The sequence below is a fragment of the Lolium perenne genome, chromosome 7, assembly GCF_019359855.2.
Source record: "Lolium perenne isolate Kyuss_39 chromosome 7, Kyuss_2.0, whole genome shotgun sequence".
Classification (NCBI taxonomy): domain Eukaryota; kingdom Viridiplantae; phylum Streptophyta; class Magnoliopsida; order Poales; family Poaceae; genus Lolium; species Lolium perenne.
The window spans coordinates 75,257,498-75,282,169 of NC_067250.2; the positions used below are offsets into that span (position 1 = coordinate 75,257,498).

General features: G+C 46.0%; 1 protein-coding gene across 1 annotated transcript; it reads left to right on the forward strand.

Moving 5' to 3' along the window:
• The first annotated feature begins 410 nt into the window (after positions 1–410).
• On the forward strand, positions 411–22,266 carry LOC127317024 (G patch domain-containing protein TGH homolog). Its single transcript, XM_051347545.2, has 17 exons — positions 411–627; positions 1,052–1,142; positions 1,230–1,324; positions 2,461–2,564; positions 2,709–2,770; positions 2,861–2,935; positions 3,363–3,511; positions 15,358–15,433; positions 15,505–15,588; positions 15,686–15,763; positions 16,237–16,375; positions 17,150–17,636; positions 17,749–18,021; positions 18,097–18,213; positions 18,597–18,806; positions 19,932–20,833; positions 21,904–22,266. The coding sequence occupies exons 1-16, from the start codon at positions 490–492 to the stop codon at positions 20,712–20,714; spliced, it is 2,961 nt and encodes a 986-aa protein (XP_051203505.1). The 5' UTR covers positions 411–489; the 3' UTR covers positions 20,715–20,833; positions 21,904–22,266.
• The last annotated feature ends 2,406 nt before the right edge of the window (positions 22,267–24,672 follow it).

The following is a 24,672-nucleotide window of genomic DNA, read 5'->3' on the forward strand; positions in this document are numbered from 1 at the left end:
AATTTTCTAAAATATTCTAATTTAGAATGTGGTAACATTCAAAAATGGTTTAAATATTTAAAAGCTTTCATATGCGAAAATGTTCATATATTTTTTAAAATATTTTTTTGATTTTGTTCAAAATTTTAAAACGTTCATATTTGAAAAGTCGTCTGAATTAAAAATGCTGATATTCAAAAAATTCATATTTAAAAATGTTATTTAAAAAAAATTAAAAAATTTATATTCAAAAAATTAATTTTTTATAAACTCAGATTTTGAATAAAAGTGAAAAAAGTTCAAATTTAGAAACAAAAAAAAACAGAAAAGAAACAGGAAAACCTAAAAGGCAAAAAAAAAGAAAAACGGTGGGCCGGTCCAACACCAACATGGATGTGCGGCATCTGGTAGCCACCGGCCCGCTCGGTGTCCCGTTCCCCGTCCCGAACTTGTCCAGCAGCTTCGCCTCCAGCGAGGCCTAGGGCTTGGCACTCCCCATCTCCCGCGGCCATGGCTTCCAACGACGACGGCCAGGACCTTGTGGTCTACGGCACGCCCATCGAGCGGGAGGAGGACGTCTCCGCCCGCAAGCGCCGCGGCGTCGCCGAAGCAGGCCAGCTCCGCACCCTCCCCGCCTGGAAGCAGGAGGTCCCTCCCCCCACACATCTCACTCAATCTCCTCGTACCCCTAGTATACGCATGTTTGTTCTCCTTTCTATCCGGTTAATTAATTGCTAGCGCGTTGGTTGCTTATTGGGTTCAGCTACGATTACTAGCGATTTCGTAGTTTAGCACTGATTCCATGCTAGTTTATACATCTGGGGCTGTTTATTTATTCAAACTGAGCTGGCGATTCTGTTCCAGTTTAGGGATTTAGAAGCAAAAGATATTCAACTTAGGGTTTTGTGGCTATATCTTTTGAGATTTCCTTCTGTTGTTACCAATTTGTAAACGATTGGATTTTCTCCTCTGTTAGCATTCCCATGAAGCTAATTGAGCACATGATTTACTTTATTAAGTGATTATACCCTTTATTTTCTTTACTAAAAGTGAGATAGTAATGTGAGTGTAGGTGAGGGATGAGGAAGGGCGGAGAAGATTTCATGGTGCATTTACTGGAGGCTTCTCTGCTGGCTTTTACAATACCGCCGGCTCAAAAGAGGGTATGTTGTCTCAAGCTTGCAGTTCTGATATGTGGAAAGTACCATGGAAGAAACTGATCTCATTGTAAACAATATGATTTACTCCAGGATGGGTGCCACAGACATTTACATCGTCACGAAAAAGTAGAGCTGAGCATAAAAAGCAAAGCATATATAACTTTCTTGACGAGGAAGACATCAAGGTATGAAATATTTTTGTTCTTCTGCTCTTATTGATAGTCAGCACAGATCACAGACTGTTTTGGTATTCCATTTGGATTGCTTGATGTTTTGGCTTCTGAGGGCTTACCACATACACATCATGTTCTAGTCATTTAGTGAGGAAGAAACAGTTTAATGAAAACGCTTATATTTTATTGGTTTCCCCTCTTTTACAAGTAAAGTTTGTCTTATAAAACACATTGTTCCATGACTGGGAAGTACAATGATAAACAACAAGATTTTTGATTTTCACTATCTGCAAACAAGTTTGGCATGTGTAGGCATGTTATTGTTCAGCTACGAGCAGTTGGAATAAGTAATTAACCTGTAAGATCCATTAACCTCTGCCGGCATACAATGAGCTGCATCATCCTCTGTCTTGGAGACAATGATACCACCGCCACCATGCACTCTAGTAAGCACCCTGCTGCTTCTGCCGATCTCCTCCCCTGACCTACCCTGCTACTGTAGTGAGGAGTTATGGCTGAGCTGAGGGAGATGAGAAGGCTGTGTGCTCTTTTCTGCTGTTGTGGGAAGAAGGAGAGGTAGAGATGGGAGGTGTTGCAGGAATCAGGTCATGGGAGTAGTAGTTGGGCTTTTGGTCCATGAAGACTCTTGTGTTGCACTGTTGCATCAATAGTGGCCTATCTTAAGAATATCCATTTGTGTTGTAATATATGTGCTGTTTATTTTCTTGAAAATAATGATAATATCTATTATCATTTCTGTGTTCCTATTCCTACAATGTCTAATGCGTCACCTTAAGAGCTTATAATAGTTTGGTTCGAGGCTGGGTGCCTTGCCTTGCCTTACCGCCTTAAAAGACCATGGTAACATGTGCATCCATTACAGATGCTTGCGTTAAAAGTACCTCTAGTGCAGGCGATACCTATCGGAGAAGCAAAAGATAATTGTCCTTGTAAAATATCTCACATTTCTTAGAATGATAAGCATGTATCAGTGCTTCTTGGTATGGTATCAATAGACACATTTGACTGAACCTGACAGTCCAAGAGTGTCTAATTTTTTTCATTTGGCATGTACTAGTGATATCACTGGATAAATTGTATCCATGGAGATGGAATTGATCTGTTGAGAATTTGGGCACCACTTGCAGGATATGGGAGGTAATGCCTTGGAAACGTCCCAACAGTATGATACATTTGGTTTTACAGCTGCAGAACAGGCCAGAAAACAAGCATCCAAGGACCAAATTGAGAGGTTAGCTTCTTTACATTCTGTGCTATTGGTTGTGTAACTGACATGATGGAGTTAGCTTGGGTGATGTTTGGTTGGCTACCACACTTTGATAGATATATGTATTTAAGAACACTCATCGTTGGTTTGTTGCATATCTACATGCAGACCATCAGCTATACCTGGACCTGTTCCGGATGAATTGGTGGTCCCTGCCACAACCTCGATTGGTTTGTTTCTATGTTGTTTTATCTTTTCAACATGTGCATCCTTATATGCATTTTTCAGATAAAAGTAATATCTTTGCTTCATACGAGCAGGTGTGAAATTACTGATGAAAATGGGCTGGCGTCAAGGTCGTACCATCAAAGATGCGCATGCTGATTCCTTATATGGTATGCATTGCAGTCTATTCATTTTTAAACGCTCACAGTCGATATATGGTACACAATCGAACATTTTCCCGTGCAGCCTTCAATAATTTTGTCATAAGTCCAGCCATTTGCATCCAAAGTGTGGCACCCAATGTAGTCAGAACGCTCAGTTCGTACAGCCATGAATGTCCTCTTGTACCAGCTTCAGCTTCAGCTGCAGAAAATCCGAGTTCACAAATTATCTTAGTCCAGCTCCTAGGAGGTTGTAAACCTTATTCTATCTTTTCAATGAAATGAAGCGCAAAGGTCCTTTGCGTTTTCTCGAAAAAAATTATCTTAGTCCAGAGATATTACCTGTTCAGAGAAATCCACTCTGCTTCTGAAATAGTGAAATAATGGTTAGAAACTGCTAGTGTATTGTTCTCTAACTATTTTCTGGTGCATACAGAATCACGCAGAGCAGCTAGAAAAGCCTTTCTTGCACTCTCTGGTATCAGTAATAATGAGGACCAAGATAAGGTTTCTTCCCAGAAATCTAGAGTGGACGAAAATGTTGCAGAATCATTTGATGATATGCGTGCTTCTGGAAATACTCCAGTAAGTAGGAAAAGTATATCTTTGTGCTTTATATGTTTCACTCAATACATTTCCTTGTTCAACTGTATGTCAGCATTTCTCTTAATGTTTCACCTTTTTTTATTTTTCTGAGATTCTTTGGGATGCATTAACTTGTTTGCTGGACATTTTTTTCTCCAACTTAAATGAACCTGTTGTGATCTTTTCCTTGTATCTGCTAGTTATTTTTATTCCTGATAGATCTGAGTGTTGTTATACACTGCATACAGCGATTCCAAAAGGAAACTATAGAATCTGATTTATTATTAAGTTGACTGAGCAAGGCTTTCGTGGAATCACATTTCTAGGTCCTACTACCTCTGGTCCTATTTAATTGATGCTGCTTAACACATGAAACTGTCTTCCGTATGTGTACCACCTGCGTCAATTTAAACCGACCGGAGGGAGTACTAATTACTGCTTCTAAACCAATTCTCATATTTCTGTCTCGAGGACTGAAGAGTAAATAGCAACATAAGAAAAGACAAATGAATTAGTATCTAAGGCATGGTAATTTGTGTTGGAAAGAATGTTAGCTAAAGTTCGGATTTGAAAAAAAGTTTGTTTTTACCACTGCAAATGTACGTTGTCGTGGGTTCTGTCCTAAAAACTTCATGTTTTTTTACTTGTCACCCTTTTGTTGTTTTAGTATCATTTTTGCCATTGTCGTCACTATCCCTTAGTTTAACTGTTTTCTATTGTAGCTTCTCCCGGAAGCTCTCACTATTCGGTCAGTTTGTTGGTGTATCAGCCTACATCTCCTCTGTTTGCCTCTGTCTCATGAGCAACAAAGAACAGAAATATGAATCTGCTCCCCTTCCATCTCTGTCAGCAGGAACAATTAAAATCCCTTTGCTTTGCTGCCCTAAAGAGCGAGCACCAGCAAGGATGACCAGTTTCTGTCTTTGCCACGAGCTAGCACCACCCTATTTTTAGCAAATCTAGATGTGCATCGGGTTTGCCTTGACCTGATGATACGGTGAGGTCGATCAACAGAGATTGTGAAGCCGACCAGTTTCTATCCTTGCCTTGAGCCAGCACCACTCTATTCTAGCAAACCGAAATGTGCATTGAGTTTTCTTGACTTGATGATATGGTGAGGTCAGATCAACAGAGAATGCAAAGCTACAATCCTTGGCGGTGGTGGCACCATGTTCGAAGTTCCAATCCGTGACTGTTGGATTGGTATAGAGCAGAGAGGATGAGCGAAAATGATATGAAAACAGAACAGGAGTGACCAAAATGGAACAGGATCAAGATGGCATGCATTTGCAACCTATCTATTTCCTTTAGTTTGCCTTAATACGCTCCAATATCAGCTATTTACCTTATTCATCCTTACAATTCATTTAAACCATATCACGCAATGTAAACTATTCACTCCCTAATTATGATATTGGTTGGCTCTGGAGGGAACCTCAGTTTGAGCTTTTCTGCTGGACTTATCTGGGGAGGCACGCAGGCCACTAAACACCCAATTCTTTCACCCTTGGGCCTGCCTTGAGGACTATTCCAGCAACTACTAGTCATGCCATAAGTCATGTTACTCAAACAGTGTGCCTGCAAGTGCTAACTCAATGGGAGCGCAGCGAGCGAGAGGCGAGGGCCCCCTCCCTTTCCCCGTCGTTGTGGCGGCGGACCCCCTGTCGGCCATGGCCGGGCTCTCGCCTCCATCATCCCCGTCCCCTTCTCTGTCCCCGTCGGCGAGTCTGCGCGGTCGTGAGGATAGGTGGCGCGGCGGACGTGGGTTGGATTCGGAGGAGACCCGCTGTCGTACTGCGACGCTCTCGCCAGTGGGCGGGCGGCGGGGCATGTCGACATGCCAGAGTCCTCCAGAGCTCGCCCGGAGGTGCGGTCCGTGGTGTTCAGGGAGGAAGAAATCGCCGCCATCGACGAGCTTGACGACTAAGAGGATCCCTAGGGCCATCGGTACCTACGACGAGTTCCATGGGCTATGCCTACTCTGCACGCAGCCATGCCATCGCGCTGCCGACTGCACCACTGGGCCGGTGTGCCTCCGCTGCGGGGAAGCTGGGCACATGGCGCGGGAGTGCTCACTCCCTTGTCCACCAAGGCCGGACTCGCCGGCGGATGGAGACGAGCCTGCAAGAAAGAGGGGTAACCACGAAGGACGTGTCCGTCGGGTGGATGACGGCGCCGGTGACCACCGCACGCATGCGCCGGAGGCTCGCCAGGCTGCCATGGAACCGCGCACATGGCACAGAGAAGTGATGCTTGTGGGTGGACACCACGGCTCGCAATGGTGCTGCGCCTGCCAGGGCTGCAGTTGCACCTCGCCGTGAAGCCGTGCCACAGAGGGCTGCCGTTGGGCGTCGTGATGATCTGCAGCGCGCTAGCGTCGATCAAGGTGTTACGCGAGCGGTGGCCCCGGTGCCCATCGGTGCCGATCGTGTCGTTGCTCCGATCCTTCCATCGAATCGCCGTGCGGTGGAGTTACCGCGGCCGCGCCGTGGCGCTGATGAGCAAGTGGCGCCCCTGGAGCTTCGTGCAACGGCGGTCGGGGGTAAGCTTGCGCACTGCCACAAATGACATAGATTGACGAGGCTGAGGAAGCGCTGTCCAAAGCACTGCTGGTAGTGATCGTGGGCGTGTGTCGCGCGTTGACCATGGAGGAGGTGGCCATGGCATTGGAGGATGCGCACGGGCTACTGCCGGGGGGCTTCTCCGTCCACCGACTAGAAGATTTCCTACTTTTCTTCGCCACGAAGGAAGACAAGGATAGGGTGCTGCGTGATGAGGTTGAGGTGTTGGCGTCACCATTCTTCAGGTTGCTGCTCCTGCCATGATCGCGCCGCACGCATGCCGCCTCCGGCGGCCTCTTCGTTCACGCCGAGGTTGAGGTTGAGGGTGTCCCTGCCAACGCGTGGAACCTTGCCATGGCGGAGGCGGTCCTTGCTCTGTCGGCTAGGTGGAGCGCCTCCACCCGCTCACTTGGAGCCGCGCTGACATGGCCACCATTCGTCTCTCGGCGTGGTGCTTGGACCCGACATTGATTTCGAGTGAGGTGGACCTGCACGACGTTGAACCTGACGAGCCGCCAGCGTAGGCTTTCGTGTCGCCGCATATCAATACACTGGTTTACCCACTACTCGTCCACGTGACAAGAACTGTCGACTACCGCTGCCCCACGCCGCAAGGTGATTCCGACGGCCGAAACGACGGTAGTGGCGGGCGGACGCCGGCATGGCCGACGAGGCGGCAGTACACCTACACGAGGGGCATGCCGGACGTGCTGCCTGGGTCCAGCGGGAGCGGCGGCGCTTCGTTGTCTTCTGGTCAAGCTGGCGGGAGCGGGAGTGGGGCCACCAGGACACTGACGTCTAGCGCGGTCGTCGGTGAGCCGAACTTTGACCTGTCGCGACGCGCGAAAAAGTGGCGGCGCGGTGGGCGCAAGGTGCAGGCGCTGAGGGCAAAAGCTGTCGTCCAAAGCACCGCCAGCCAGGATGGAAGTGGTGGGGCTGCTGTGAGCGCCCTGCCTCTGGATCCCCCTGCCATGGAGCCGTTGGTGGTCTAGGGCTCGGTCAATGAGCTCTCCCCGGCGGAGACTGGAGATGCGGACGAATCGGAAGCTGCAAAAGGAGGGAAAGGAGGGGAGGCAAGCGTGGGGGGAGTGTTTCGGGTTGGCTCAGTCGTTGTGGTCCTGCCCGCTGCACCGCGCCAGCCAGCACCTGAGACAGAGCAGGAGCCCCCTTGACGCTGGAGACCTTGACTGGGCCGTTTGTTCCCGGGCCGGCGATGGGCCTCGACGCCTTTGCTAGTCCAGAGGGGCTCAAGGAACCTACGGACCGGGTTGGTGGGCTGGGCCAGGATAGCCAGGAGGATGTGTTGGGCCAGGATGGCTAGGAAGATGTGCTGGGCCAGGACCTGCTCAGGTTGCTGCGCACACAGTGTTGGGCTGTCGCACCATGGTTGTCGCAAGCCCAGGTGCTGTCACTGTGACTCCGGGAGTGTTGGTTCTGATGATGAGACCGTGGACGAGGAGATAGTGGTGGATCCACCCTCGACGCGTGGCAATCGTGATGGTGGACGTGTTGTTACGCCAAACAGTGCATCCTTGGCGGTATGTTGCTTCGCTTCGCCGCCGATGGTGTTCCATAGGGCGCGTCAACCACCGGTACCTCGGCCACATGCCACTCCGGCGAAACCCGGACACTTCGTGAATTCCTGGAAGTTGTGAAATCGCGCTCTGATGCAGACTCCAGCCGTCAGGCGTAGGTTGGTGGAGCTCAACTTCCAGCCGTGCCGTAGCTCGAGGATTGCAGGCCAGCCAGGAGGGATGAACGCGGAGATGAAAGCTGTGCGGAACCTTATGTGCAAGCTTGGCCTGCTTACAGGGGATGAGGCGCCGTCGGTGGCAACCCTTGAAGCCTACCATAAGATGTACGAGCTCACCTTGATGGATGACATGATTGAGGCGATCGCGGAGTTCTACGGATGGTCGCTCTCCTCGATATGAGGTTGTTCCCCGCCGTTGTTGGGAATGTCGGGTGGTCGCCTCGTGGAGGCCTGACCTGACAGGGGTTTTTTCGGGTGTTGCCAGTTGTTCCGATGTTGTACGAACCTAAGATTATGGTGGCCAATGTGCGAGGCCTTAATGATCGCGCACGGCGAACGGTGTTAGGAGTGTTGTGGGTACCACGGGTGCGTCCATTGTATGTCTCCAAGAGACGAAACTATCGGTTGTAACTCATGCCATTGTTATGGAAACGCTAGGCGAGGATTTTGATGCTAACTTCTGCTTGCCGGCGACTGACACACGTGGTGGGGAGATTGTGGCATGGGTGAGCAGGATGGTGCAGCTTGATAGCACCCACTTTGGCACTAACAGTGTCACGGCCAAGGTGTCCCCCTAGGGGGGAACCATGGTGGTGGCTGACTTGCGTTTACGGCTCACAGGCTGAGGCTGACAAGGTAGCCTTCCTTGATGAGCTTCACGACATCCGGGTGATTCACCAAGGACCATGGGCTCTGTGCGGGGAGTTCAATATGATTTACCGCGATGAGGATAAGAACAACGAGAACTTGAACCTTAGGATGATGGGCAGGTTTCGTCACTTTCTGAACGACTGCGAGTCCAAAGAGATCTACCTGCACGGTCGACGGTACACATGGTCAAATGAGCGAGAAACTCCCACTGTCGTTCGGCTCGATCGAATGTTAGTCACCGTGGCGTGGGAGGAGGTCCAAGCTGCACGTTGCGCTGCTTGGCGACGGTAGTGGCAGACCAATGCCCCCTCCTCCTTGACTGCACCACACAATCAATGGGGCGGAAACGGTTCCAGTTAGAGCGTTTCTGGCTGAAGTTGGATTGGTTTAGTGAGGTAGTTCAGGGAGACCTGGATCCCTTCCGGAGGCTCACCGCAAAGCTGAAACTCACGGAGCGCAACCTTTTGAGCTGGAGCGATAAGAAAGTCGGCTGTGTCAAACTGCAGCTAATGATATTGTGGGAGGTGGTGCTGAGGTTGGACATTGCCATGGAATCACGGCAATTATCTCCAGATGAGCGTCGACTCTGGGCACACCTTAAGCATGCCTACTTGGGTCTGGCTTCCCTCGAGCGCACGATGGCCCGCCAGCGGGCTAAGATTGCATGGCTAAGGGAAGGGGACACCAACACAACCTTCTTTCACCAGCACGCGGCTTACAGGTGCCGAAGAACGTGATACATAGCATACAAGTAGATGGCGCAGTTGTCTCCGGCCATGCTGCCATGGCTGAAGGTACCTTTGCGCACTTTGAGGGCCTGCTCGACACCTCGGTGGACCGCCTTCACTCGCTAGATTTGGATTTTCTAGGCACCCCCTCAGAGGACCTATCCGAGCTTGAAGTGTCGTTTACGAGGATGAGGTTTGGAGGTGGTTAGGCACTTACCATCGGGCAAGGCGCCGGGGCCTGATGGCTTCACGGTTGAGTTCCCGCAAAAGTGCTGGGGTGTGATCAAGGCTGATTTCATGGCAGCCTTTGACAAGCTATACACGATGTGTGGGCGCAGATTCCAGGGCCTGAATCAGGCTAAATTTGGTTCTGCTGCCCGAGCGCCCGGATGCAGCGACACTAGGTGATTATAGGCCGATTAGTCTTATTCACATTTTTGCCAAGCTGGTGGCGAAAACATTGGCTACTCGATTGCCCCCCCCCCCCCCCCCCGGGATGGAGTCGCTGGCAGACGTTGCATCCATGACAACTTTATGTTGGTCCAGCAGACCGGTAAGTTCCTCCATAGGGGGAAAGAGCCGAGGGTGATGCTTAAACTGGATATCGCTCGCGCATTCGACTCGGTATCTTGGGGGTTCCTCATGGAGGTCCTTCGAAAGATGAGGTTCCGTGAGCTTGTATCCATTTTGCTGTCCATGGCGAGTACCAGGGTGTTGCTCAATGGCGAGCTAGGCCCCCCATATGGCATCGGAGGGGTCTGAGACAGGGTGATCCCTTGTCTCCATCGCTGTTCGTTCTGATGATGAACTCGCTCAATAGGGTGTTGGCCAAGGCCATTGAGCTGGGTATTCTGCGATGATTGGTGGGGCAACGAGACTTGGTGACGTTGGTTTCGCTATATGCGGATGACGTGGTGTTCTTCTGCTATCCGGATGAGACAGAGTTGCGCGCTGTCCGCGACATTCTTGAGCTCTTCAGGCAGGCCTCCGGATTATGCACCAACTTCGACAAATGCTCGGTTTCCCCTATTGCTTGTTCGGACGAGGAGGCCGCTAGCGCTGCTAGGCTCATGGAGTGCCAGCTAGCGCCAATCCAGGTGAAGTACCTTGGCATCCTGCTTTCCACTAGGCGGCTGACAGGCTCCCCACCTGGCGAGCTTCTATGATGCCTCGTGCGGGGCGTCTGGCGCTGATCCGCGCGCTGCTTGCGGCGATCTCGCTGCACCAACTGTTGGTACTAAGTCTCAACAAGAAGACGCTTAAACAAGTCAACAAGATCCTGAGGGGTTCCTCTGCGCCGGCAGGGCGGATGCCAATTGTGGCCACTGTCATGCCAACTAGTCTAGGGTGTGCCGTCCGCGGTGTCTCAGGGGCCTCGGTATCCCTGACCTAGCTCGCACCACGATCAACCTGAGGGTGTGCTGGCTATGGAGGATGCGTACTGACCCCATGCGACCTTGGCGCGGGCTCGACATGCAGTTCTCGAAGGCGGAGTTGGACATCTTCGCGGCCTCCACCTTGATGGTGCTTGGCAATGGGGAGTCCATCCTCTTCAGGGAGGACATATGGCCGGATGGCAGGTCCGTCAAGGAGATGGCGCGTGAGGTATGTACGCTACCTAAACGCCGCAGGAAGGCGCGTACGGTCCGTGAAGCGCTGTTGGACCGCACTTGGATCCAAGACATTGTTGGCGCACCGAGCGCCCTTGCACTCTGTTATGGGGCAGGCTGTTATGGGGCAGGCTCAGAGGCATACAACTTTCGTCGGACCAAGACAAGATGGTTTGGCGCTGGTCGACGATCAGTACAATTCCCGCTCATGTTATGACACCCTCTTCTAGGGGACGATCATCTCAGGATCTTGGGAGCTGAACTGGAAATCCTAGGCGCCGCCAAGGGTGAAGTTCACAGGTGTTGGACGAGCGATAGGCTGGCGCCACGCGGCTTACCGCATGTGCCCAGATGCCCGCTCTGTGATCAGTCCATGGAGACCATGACACTTATTCACTAGGTGTTCCTTCTCCAGGACGGTCTGGTACGAGGTCCTCTCGTGGATCCGATCCACCTCAGGTCCTCCTACGGCCGAGGGTGACTTCGCGGAGTGGTGGTCGCTGGTGGTGCGGACCGCCCCTCCCCAACTGCGTAAGGGCACTTCGTCGATAATCATGCTTATGGCATGGTGGATTTGGAAGCACTGGAATGCCGCGGTCTTCGACAACGTGCAACGTGCCATCCTTGTTCAACGACATAAAGGCCGAGGCATGGCAGTGGGCAAAACGCGTTGTCGTGGAGTTGTAAACGCTTTACAACCTTTTTCTTTTCTTGGGTTGAGTTGTAAAGCAGGGTGTCTGTCCTCCACAGGCGGACCTAGGAATTTGTCAAAGGCGGACCTAGGAATTTGTCAAAGCCTGGGCGAGCCGCAAGGCAACTTAAATTTTTTTAGTCAAATGTAAGCACCACATGGAGCAAACCATGCTTTCACAATGGTTTTAGTGCGGAAACACGGATACATTACATTACATTACATTACACGTTCAGCTCATAACACATTCGAATATAAGTTCACAACATGTTCCAATAAGTCCCAAAAGGCCAAAAGACTAACGAAACTCCCACGGTCAATGACAAAAGTTGCAATATCCAAGCGCACCCACAAAGAGACTCTACAAGAATAAAAAGGCAAGATGGATTAGTAAATCATATGAACATACCTTTAAATTATATTCATATTTATTAATGAGGGAAAGAAATATACCGATATAGTACCAATGGTGTGCTAATTAGCCCTAGGCTTATGAGGTAAATGTTTCCTCCTCTTTTTCATGGCTTGAAACCGTTGAGCAATGACACCACTATCAAGTTGGCTAAATAGCTCCCGCTCGGTGTAACATATCATCAAGTCATTGAACCATTCATTATTAAGCTTGTTACGCAATTTGGACTTGATGATCTTCATTGCCGAAAAACTCTCTCAACCGATGCGGTTGACACGGGCAATATCAAGGCCAATTCAATAAGCTTGTAGGCCAATGGGAAGACCAAATGCTTCCCCGTTTCAACCATCTTTATAGCCAAAGTTTCAAGATTTGTGCAACTAGAAAAGGAGGAATGGATTCTCACATGGTGAATGTAATTCTCAAGTTGGCCTCTTATGGTTGCACAGTCACCATTAGAGAAATCCGCATGATACATTGAAGATAAGCAAGCAAGCTTGTCCACATCAAATATTTGGAAAGAGTTCTTTGGACTAAGGCATGAGAAGCTCACTAATACCTCCATTGAAGCTTCACAAAAGCGATGATCCATCTCAACACATATCTTGTCAATGACAACATAGAAGATCTCAACTTTGTAGAAATGAAGGTTAGTGTAGGTCACCCCATCAAGCCTTGAACGACCCCGAACAGGTATTGGCTCATCCATATGCAGAGCCGAAATACCCTTCTCCATGCAAAAGTGTTGGACCTCATCAAACAATTGACCCCAACCACCTTCTTTCATAGAGGCTAACCGATCTTTCACATCACTATCTAATTCCATTGCATGCACAATATTTAGATCTTTCTTTTGCAAAACATGTGAAAGCTCATCCGTGATGGCAAGCAACTTTATCATTAGTTTTAAAATGAAAACGAATTTGTAGTCCTCCATTTTCTCTATCCAACCCACCGCTTGGGTCAATCCACGGCTCTCATCATTGACCTCACGGAGAACATACAATGTTCCCGCCCACATTTGGTGCACACGAAGCAATGTTGTATAATGTGAACCCCATCTAGTATCCCCGGGCCTAGTGAGACTTGTTTCTTGATTCAAGCCTCTTCCACTAGATATCTCACCCCTCTCAAGCATATCCAAAATATGTTGACGATGTTCTTCCCTAAGCACATCTCTTCTTTTGCAAGATGAGCTTGATGTGTTCACAATCCCGGTGATGCTCTCAAAGAAATTATAAATGGATGAACAAGAACTAGCAACGGAGACAACTACCAATTGCAATCGATGGGAAAAACAATGAACATAGAAGGCATAAGGGTTTTCATCTAAGATCTTTTTTTGCAAGCCATTGAATTCACCTCTCATATTGGAAGCCCCATCATATCCTTGCCCTCGTATCCTTTGAATAGATAGCTTGTAGTGATCTAGAATGCGAAGAAGAGCCTCCTTTAGTGCTTCCGATGTAGTATCACGAACATGATATAGAGAAAGAAATCGTTCCACAACCTTGCCTTCATTATTCACATATCTGCAACAAAAAAAAAACAAGAAGGTTAACTAATAGTATGGAACAATCAACAATATGAAGATATAACAACAAGACAACACTATGAACCTCAACATTACCGCCATTTGCTCTTTGACGGATATATCACGTGATTCATCAATAAGAACGGAGAAGTTCATATCACCAGTTTCTCCCATAATCACCTTGGTGACTTCTTTTGCGCAATACTTGGAGAGATCCTTTTGAATTTTGGGAGAGATCATCTTGGAATTTCCACCATGCTCATAAGCATGCTTCACTATTCCATCCTTTTCTTTATACCAATTTACCATCTCCTTGAAGTTTCCCTTGTTTAATGAACTAAGAGATTCATTATGGCCACGAAATGCCAACCCTTGACCAATGAGAAATCTTGCACAATGCAAGGAAGAAGTCAAACAGATTTTATAAAGTTCTTCGGATTCCTTGGATGCACGAGCAAGATTACTAGACACACTTTGTCTTTGATTGGAAAAATCATCACAATGCAACCTTGCCTTATTATGGTCACTATTGACACCACCAATATGGTTGGGAAATGCTTTGTAGCCATGTTTCCAATCACTAAAGCCAGTCTTGGTGAAAACTTCATTACCAAAACGATGTAAACTTCCAAGTGGCTTAAAAAGAAAGCAATGGAAACAATAAGCCTTATCATGAGAGACACTATATTCTATCCAATCATACTTGTCATACCAAAATTTTGAAAACCCCCTAGATCCACTTACCGTCTTAGGAAAGTTCACAATTGGTCTTGTTGGGCCCTTCAAAAGATATGCTCTTTTCGCTTGGTCTTGTACATCCGGATGATATTCATTGATTTGTTTCCTAAGAGCGGGATCACACACTATCTCATCCGGATTAAAGATATTTGCCGCCTCATGCTCCTCCTCATTTGCCACATTTGGTTGTGGTGGTGGTTGTGGTAAGCTTCTTGTATCAACGAAAAACCTCCCAATTTCTGAAATTTGAACAATTTCACTAATGATTAATCAATACTTTACGATTCAAACCATTTGAGCAGAGCAATTCATGGTTCATGTTGGATTCAAAACTGAAATTTGACCAAAATTGAACTAAACATAACAATGTCAAATTGTCAAATTGGAAACCAAAATTGAACTAAAAGTCTAAATTAAACCTGTCTGCCTTCTGCTTGTTGAAGTAGATCCCGGCGAGCCTGCCGGAGTGCTCGCCGCCGCCAGGCCACCTCGCCGGCGCTTGCGGCCACCGGAGGCGGCGTGGCCTGGCCGATGTTGCTGCTCTGTGGGATGCGCGCCGTCGCCTTCCTCCATGCTCTGGCGGCTGCCGCCGTTGGCCGTATGCGGCTGGGTGAGAAAGGGGATTCGGGACAGTCGCCGGTGGCAAGGGATTCGGGGGGCTGAGGCGGTTCCAGGCAGAGGTGTGCGTTAATTTGGGGAAAAGTCGAACAGAGACGAAGACATCGAGGAGTCGCGAGTTGCTAGCTGGCCGCTGCGGTGCTGCCTTTTTTTCCAATCGAGTCAATACGTCTCCTTGCTCCTAGACCTGTGCGTGCCTGCTCCTTTTCCTTTGCGTGAAGTGGATTTGGCTGGCCCAAGCCAAAACTGCCCGGGCAAGGCCCACATGCCCACTATTTTGCCCCTGCCGATGTTGGACTTTTACTGCAAAATCGTCCTCATGCACGAAGCGAGCGGAGCTGGAGCCCGGGCGAGCGCCGGGCGGCAGGGACGCTGCGTCCGCCCGTGCTGTCCTCTCGGGGACTTGTAACTATAACCTTCTTATCTATTAATGCATCGAAACGCAAGGCTTTTGCGTTTTCGCGAAAAAACTTATTTCATATTCATGGTTGCTTGGTATATTCACAATTCACATTAAGAAAATATCTGCTGATCTGCTCTATATATTTAGGTGTATGTACTTCATCCAAAGGAGGATTTGCATGGTTTAGGTTTTGACCCATTCAAGCATGCTCCAGAGTTCAAAGGTACCATATTCTGACAGAGATAATCATTTAAGAAATTTCACAGCTTGATCTAAAATTTGTTCTTTTTGTAGATAGGAAAAGATCACAGAAGTCAGTAAACAGGGACAGAAACAGAAGTGATGCTTCAGTGAGGGGAAATCTCCTGATTTCTAACTGTATGATAGTCACGGTCCTTCTATACCATTTTCTTTTTTGTTGATATTGCTTAGGTATTTCTGGGGCAAAAATATTAACTAGTTATTTGATCATCAGCAGGACAATATGCTCCTGGCTTTGGAATTGGAGCACTCGAAGAGCTTGGTGTTGAAGATGAGGATATTTATGCATCAGGTAATTGATTAATCTTCTGGCCATATAAACCACCATGTTAGTACGAGAGGTCTTGATGGAAACACAAGGTTCTGTTAGAGCGAGCGTTCTGCCTCTGCCTTTCCCATTTCTGAAGGATTAAAGCGCTAAGTCCAATTAAGCGCTAGGCATTTTGCCACCGCTCAGGGCTTAGGAGCGTTTAATTTAAGACTGGAACCATATGGTGTTTTTGTGTATGTCACTTACTGAAATGCATTAGTGTGTTAAGGTAGATTCTGAATATACAATTGTTATTTTCTTGTGCCTTCCAAGGTGAAGTCTAATTTTGTTCTCTGAGGATGTGTGCTCTCAAATGGAAGCCTTAACGGCTGTGCATATTCAGCTTTTATGAGACTTACTATGTTTAGTGTCTGAAGAATATATCTTTTCTTTAAGACAGATTGACCCTTTGATATTTTACACCTGTTGTTCTTCCTAACATTTGCTGTTTTCAGGGTTCTCTTATGAACTAACAGAAGTTGATATCGAGCCTTCGAAAACATCTGGTGATAGTAAGTTTAAACTTGAAGATAGGAAGAGAGGTGTCTTCCTGAGCTTCAAAATTGCCTCAAATTCGGAGTATAAACTTGAAAGGTTACACTTCTTGGTTATTCATGATGGATTAGCTTGGTTTTTCTTGCTTGAACTTCAGAAATATGAGTTGTTTGAATCCTTCCTTTTGCAGTCATTATGTTAGTTTCTTTTGCTGTTTTATATTTTGCTACGGAAACCTGTTATATAACATGACATTTAATTTGGAAGCTGCATGTGTGACTTGTGAACATTTGTACAAAGAAAGTAGTAGATAAGCATCACATGTAATGAAAACCTAATCCTCTGCTAGACAATTACTCTAAATAGGATGGTATAAATTAAATCTAACCAACAGTTTTCTAGGGTATTAAGAAATTGGTTTACAGTTCAATTTTAATTTAACTCAAAATAGGTCTAGCGAGCCAATGAAATCCTCATGTTCAATTGTGTCTGCGATATGTGTTTTTAACTGAATCACATCCTGCTCTCTCTCTCTCTGAACTATTGTCAAAGTGTAGAAACTACCCCCAGGTGCAAAACCAGGGAGCCACCTCCCTCACTCTGCTCACCTGTCAAAAACATGTTTGTTCACCCTGAGGACCAAGGCTAGTTGACTGGTTCCCTCATTTGGTCTCACCATGGTAGAGGCCGCATTGCTGAGTGAAATCAGCAAATAAATGAAAAGATGATACACCTGTTAGCTCATGTATATGTATATACTATATTAGTGTAGGTTATGTGCGGCAAATTAATTTTCTAAAAAAAACTCAACTCCATGTTTCATCCGCTATATATGTTTATCCTATATCATTATCGATATTTGGTGACTTTCAGATTTCACCCTCCTGAGATCCCAGCTGATTTTGACGGCCACCATAAGTTCTCAAGTCCAATTGAGGCAGCTGATAAATATTCTGATCTAGCTCCTCCTGAGGTTCCTCCTCCAGAAGACACTACCTTAAGATTATTGATTGAGGGTTGTGCTGCTATGGTTGCTCGTTGTGGGAAACATATAGAGGATTTCTACAAGGAAAAAAGTAAAGCAAACCCACAATTTATTTTCCTTGATGGGGGAGATGGATGTAGCTACTATGCTAGGAAGTTATGGGAGAATCAACAGAAGTTTGTTGACCAGCAAAGACCTGATTCCGTGAAGTCAAAGCCTTCTTCTGACAAGTTAACAGCTGAGAATCGTGGAAACATCCTTGGTGAAAGGCCCCTCGATAGAAGCTCCAAATCATCTAGCACATATTTGTCTGCAAAGGAAGCTGTTCAATTACAATCAAATCTGGGTGACACCTTTGTCAAGCCAATATCTCTTGTATGTTTTTGTATTGCATTGTTTTACCAATTATTTGTCAGAGCCACATTCCTTTTATTAATTACCTTATCCTAGTCTGATTATGTAAATGTATTATTGTTCTTTTTAACAGGATGGCGTACCAGATTCAAAGAAGCCTTTTAGAAATGAGCCTGCAAAGCAAGCAAGGTTTGAGCAGTTTCTGAAGGAAAAATATCAGGGAGGTCTTCGAATTGCAAGTGTTGTACCTACAAGTTCTATGTCAGAGGCGGACCGTGCTCGTGAAAGACTAGATTTTGAGGCTGCTGCAGACGCAATTGAAAAAGGCAAAGAATATAAGGCTATAGATCCTTTATCAATATTGGGTTTAAACGAGCAACGTTTTGTACCATCAACTCAATCGGAGGTGGGTTAACTTACTTAGGCCCATCGGTATTGTCTTATGTTTTTGCACACATTGATCCTTGATCAATCAATACAGAGCTCTGCAGTACCCCGAGATGAGAAACCCATGTATTTACCGAGGGAGGAGTTTGAATGGCGTCCTTCACCAATACTGTGCAAGCGTTTTGATATTGTTGATCCTTTCATGGGGAAGGTAAATTCAAATGATCATATATGGTTTGGGTATGTATTTGTTACGCAAAGAATGATGTGAAAATGAAGTGTAGAAGTTAAGTACACATGATAAGGACAATAAATTGCTGGCTATTTCTAAAAAGGAACAGGGCCACGTATACATTTGATAGGAGTGTGCCAGTGCAATTTCCCATTTTTGCACAGCTGTAAAGTTCCCCTTCTATTCGCTGTTGGCAGTTTTCCCTCTCTAGTTGTAGACACTCATTAGTTACTGATTTGGTAGCTGAGAGATGTATTAGTCTATAGCACTGTCACTCTACTTTGTGTTTTTTTGCATCGAATTGAATATATTTTTAAAATGGCACTCATGCTGGTATCTGATCATGCATGTCGTATGTGCAGCCAATGCCTCTCCGAAGACCAATAAGCAAGATGGACACCCTCATGTTTATGACAGAATCCACTAAAAGGACAAATGATGATGTGAAGAGCTCAAGTGTGATTTCACAGAACACTTCTGCTGGAGGAACAGAACAGACAGATGCAGATGTACATGCAAATGACCCTGATATTGTGCCGAGCAGTGTGCAGAGACCTGTTGATCTTTACAAGGTAATGTGTGTTCCTATACACTTATTGGAAATATTGGCTAGAAGTTCAAGTTTAATTAAAAAAGATCTGAAGGAATATCCTGTTACAGCAAGGTCCTGCTTGGAAAGAAGGAACTCAAAACGTAGGAATAGGAAAAATGCAGGAATTGAGATGTCATGTATTCTGAATTCCTACAGGAACCAAAACAACAGGAAAGTTTAAAAAACGCCGTTGAATGTTACAGGAAAAACACAGGAATTATAGACACAAGTAGATGAAAACACAAGTTTTCCTTCAAAATTCCTGTGGAATAGCCTATTGCATAGGAAATTTAGAGGAATCTTAGAATGCCATTCCTTTGTTCAAAACGGCACCATAGGATTTTCTCCTATAGGAATCATATATCCTCCGAAGTTCCCTACACTTTTCCTTTGTTCCAAACGGGACCTAAAATGACATGTTTGATGCTTGCTCTCTTTACTTTCTGCTCTCTAGAATCTTAGAATTCTATTCCTTTGTTCGAAACGGCACCATAGGAATTTTTCCTATAGGAATCCTATCCTCCAAAGTTCCTTCACTTTACTTTTGTTCCAAACGGGACCTCAAATTGCATGTTTGATGCTTGCTCTCTTCACTTTCTACTCTGTAATAACATTGACTTTGCCTCTTGTATTGAACAATGCACCAGTGGTGCTTCAATAAAATACTGGTTCGTTTCTACATGCCAAAAGTCCCAATGCACCGTCTCATTTTAAAAACGAAACTTTAGATGAATTTCATAGAAAGCATATGTAGAACAGAATCCATATAGAGTACAGCTACCCTATGTATTGGACTTAATAGGTTGCTATGCTGTAAAAATAGGCTTAGATACCTAGCTTGATATGACTGGTTAAATATTTAAATGATTAAATCCTTAAGTATTGCATGTACAATATATGAAGAATGTGATGTGGTTTTGTTCCTTTCAAGGAGAAAAAACTCCAAACTTCAGTGCGTAATAGTGGAGAAAATGTTACATCACCAAATGCCATCTCATATTATTACCAAGCATAGATGTAGTTAAACAATAGCGCAATAGTGGAGAAAATGTTACATTACCAAATGCCATCTCATATTTTACATGTTATTTGTTGTGTGTTGCAGGCTATCTTTTCCGATGATTCAGACGATGATATGGATGAACCTCGTAGCAATAAACAGGTGGATCCAGTGAAAACTAGTGAAGGTGCCAATATGGCTCTTAATCGTCTTGTTGCTGAAGATTTCCTGGAATCTTTAGGTAAAGAACTGGGGCTGGAGGTTCCTGCAGAAAAACCTGTCGTGCCACAGAATGTCTTATTCAGATCAGAAATCCTTCCAACAGCTGATGGAAGTGTTTCTAGGAATGAAAAAACAACTGCTTGCAGTGAGGTAAAGGAGACTGAGATTCCCTTTGACTCGGTGAAAGCTGATAATGCAAATGGAGATGGTTTCGAAAAGCTTGATTCAAAATATGAGAAGCGAGAGCATAGAGCTGAGAAAGACCGGTCACACTCTTCACATCGTCAAGTCTGGAATGGTAGCTCAGAGTCTGATACTGAGATTGCACGACACAGGAGCAGGAAAAGAAGATCACATCATAAAATTAGGAGCGCAACACCAGATTCTGATTCTTCTGGTGAACGGCGCAGGAGTAAGAAAAGAAAGTCACATTCAAGGCATAGAACTGTCCGGAGTAGAACTCCTGATGCCGATTCGTCCAGTGACAGCCAAAAGAATAAGAGAAAACGGCAGGAGAAAAGGAGCCACCGGACCCGCACGCCTGACATTGATTCTAGTGATGAATACAAGGATAAATATGCATCTAGCAGTAGAAAGTCATCAGATAAAGACAGAAGTAGAAAGCGTTCTAGACACCGCAGGCATAGAAGTAGAGACCCTGCATAATGTTCATGATTACAGCTACATGAGTATATGGCTGTAACAGGTGGAGAATTCACAGTAGCTTCTCCGGATGATCGAAGTTTGGGTGGAAGTGGGCCAGATACTGAAGTGGATGTTAGTTAGTAAGTGTTCTAAACCTCTTTGGTGGAAGCCCCTTTACTCTTCTTTAATGTACATGATGTTTTAAGTAGCTCTTGTTACTTAAATGTGGTATTTTATTTCATGTTTCGAGTTGCTTGTTTTATCTTTCACTTCAAATTATGGTCCTCCATTATCTGCACGTCCAGTTTCCAAATAGACAAATAGACCAAAAGAAACAGGAAAACACAATCAGGGGCAGAGGTAGGAAGGAAATCATTCTAGTGTTACCTTAAAAAAAGAATCATTCTAGTGTTTTTGTAGGAGGAAGAACAATGAAAACAAAGTTACTTGGTGCAGAGGCTTGGCAGCCGCTTGAGTGCAAACCGGTTTTACTTTGCATTGCCACCAGCAGAGTGAGGTTCCAAAAGCCCAAGAGGAGGCTTTTGTATTCTGTGCTATGGCTATCATGATCCTTGCTGGTTGGGCCTTATTTCTACTGGGATATACCTGGGCACCAGTACTAGGAGTCATGACAGATTTTTTTTTTTAGACTAACAGGGAGCGCTCCTCAGCTCCATTTTCTTTATTGAGTCATGACAGATTTCAAATATGCATTTACAACTTTTCCCTAGTCATCTGTGTTGCTTCTGTCCATACACTAGTAGTTAAATCGGACTGTTGTCAGTGAGTAGCATAATCGACAGATGATCGCCACGGAAGAAATGTCGTTCGTCACAACTGAATGTTATCTCGGTTTTGTTTGAGAACGAAAATACAAAAGGCTGCCGATATTGGTTGTGTTTTTCATACAAGAGGTGTTGAGCTTGACAGGAAACTAGCTGGGAATGGGCCATAGATCTACGGCTACCTCAATATATACTGTTTACATTTACTTGCGTATTTTCAATAAACAGAACATATTTTTAACAGAATCACGAAGTGGCCGGATATTGTGCGTTAGATGTTGCCATTGATGCTACTATTTTGTTAGGAAAGTCGCGAGTTACATGCCTTGTGCGTCTTCAATGTTTTGTTCCTTTTTTTATTTATTTCCTTCACTGCATAACCTGATTGCCTAACTTTATACTCTTCGTTTTGTGTTCTTTTGCAGTTACACGTTCCTATTGCGAATCACCCAAACTATTCAGTGTAGCAGCCTAAGTGTCTGGAAGCTTGTTGCACATTAATAACACCTCGTATTCTGATGACGCGGTTTTTGTATGTCGAGTTTGTCTGGAAGCTTGCTGCTCATGCGTTGTCATGAACCTTTTCTATACCAGTGCCTCTTGAAGACCTTGCGAATCTCAAATGACCGGCCTTGTAAGATGCTAATAGGAAACTAGATATTATGTGGTATTAGAAGTTTTCGCGTTAGAGTTGTATATCATGCTGTCTGTCGTAGGAGACGGGATGACAGAAGTTTTACTCCGTGAGGTATATTCCAAGTGCCATTTTTTATTTACCTGTATTCCAAGTGCCGCTTGTTGAGGCAAATGTCCCGGTAAAGTTGCTCAGATTTCCGATTGGAGTTTTTTTTCTTTCTGAACATGAGAATGAAGTTTCGGTGCAGCAAAAAAAGCGGGAAGCGCCTGTATATCCATCCAGTGAAGCGGCCAGAGTATTTAGCCTCGAGAAGGAGCACCTCACTTGCTTCGTGCAGACTCCAGCGTGCATGATGATGGTTTCCGAGGAAGCCCAGAAGATTCTTGGGCTGGTTTTGTGGGGAACGAAGGTTTGGGTCGGGAGGCATGGATGCAATTCTGATCTGGGAGAGCAAGGCACGCGTCTCTTTCGACCGTGTCTGTCAAACAAACTTTAGTTGTTGTGGAACTGCGACGTGCCGTCCTCCGCGTCGCCATCGCCGGCTACGGTCGTGGTCGCTGTCGCCGGGAGATACGGTGTCAGCACAGCACCATCTGCGAGTGCGAGGGGGGATCTGTCTCTTTTTCCAGCAGCATCTACTCATCTATCTGACGCGGTACGGACGGAGAGAGATACTGGTTGTTTTATCATCAGATCAGAAGAGCTGATTGGACTTTACATGTACCAGTACTAGCCGACCTAGAGGACAAACGGATAATTGTCTGCTGTTCGTTGGGTGCGCCGGCGTCAGCAGGGGTCAGGACGTGTGGCGTCTGCTTCGTGTTGGTGCCCGGGATAAAAGAGCGAGGTGTTTGGGCGATGATCGATCACCCGCCCAGAAGCAGAAACACAGAAAGATGGTGGGTAACCTACCGGACACTAACTCCCCGTTCCCCTCGACCGGAAAGGAAAAGCGAGGGGCGTCCAGGACGTGGTAGCTCGTTGGGATTGGGATTGATTCATCGTTGACGTACACGATGATGGAGGGAGGAGGCGCTGCAACGCGTCACGAGGAAGACCGATGTGCGCTCGCAGACCAGACCAGGTAGCGTGCGTGGGTCATGTTACGGGCGGCAAGGTCCCTACCAGAATTAGGCCTGTTTTTTTTTTTTTTTTTTTTTTTTTGAGGGAGAATTTGGCCTGTTTGTATCCCTTGGCTCTCTTTATGCTGTGTTCAGCACGGGTATTAAAACCCCCCTGTAGGATCTGCCGAAGCGGCAATTTTCGTGAAGCCTGGCTTGTTTGAGGGCAAAACCGTAGCACACATGCACGCGTAGAGAAGCACAGGAGATGCCAATAACTCCCCTATACACCATCGGTTATGCTGTCACTGCCCCCTCCTTCTCTACAACTCAACCCTCTCACGTCCCATCAAACATCGCATCATGTCATCATCGAGGCTCCCGACGGGGACATTCTCCCCCCATGTGGGTACGCGTCGAGTAGAGAGGACGCCATCGCGGCAGGGGCAAAAAGACAAAAATACAAATGAGACTATTCACATATTAATTTGTCTTTTTGTTTCTCTATGTGTATTTTGCATTTACTTCTTCAAATTTTATGCAGGAGCTTGCAGGCCCACCACACGCTCCTGCCACCACGCCAAAAACCAACGCACCAACCATTAGAACGGGTGAATTCTTTGCCGTCCGTCGGTGAGGGATTCACCCGACAAAATCCTCCAATGGCGGAGAGGGGAGTAGGGGAGGTGGGGTGTGTTGGAGATATGCCCAAGAGGCGATAATAAAATGGTTATTATAATATATCTTTGTGTTTATGATAATGTTTACATACCATGCTATAATTGTATTAACCGAAACATTGATACATGTGTGTTATGTGAACAACAAGGAGTCCCTAGTAAGCCTCTTGTATAACTAGCTTGTTGATTAATAGATGATCAATAGTTTCATGATCATGAACATTGTATGTTATTAATAACAAGGTTATGTCATTATGTGAATAATGTAATGGACACACCCAATTAAGCGTAGCATAAGATCACGTCATTAAGTTATTTGCTATAAGCTTTCGATACATAGTTACCTAGTCCTTATGACCATGAGATCATGTAAATCACTTATACCGGAAAGGTACTTTGATTACATCAAACGCCACTGCGTAAATGGGTGGTTATAAAGGTGGGATTAAGTATCCGGAAAGTATGAGTTGAGGCATATGGATCAACAGTGGGATTTGTCCATCCCGATGACGGATAGATATACTCTGGGCCCTCTCGGTGGAATGTCGTCTAATGTCTTGCAAGCATATGAATAAGTTCATAAGAGACCACATACCACGGTACGAGTAAAAAGTACTTGTCAGGAGACGAGGTTGAACAAGGTATAGAGTGATACCGATGATCAAACCTCGGACAAGTAAAATATCGCGTGACAAAGGGAATTGGTATCGTATGTGAATGGTTCATTCGATCACTAAAGTCATCGTTGAATATGTGGGAGCCATTATGGATCTCCAGATCCCGCTATTGGTTATTGGTCGGAGAGAGTTCTCACCC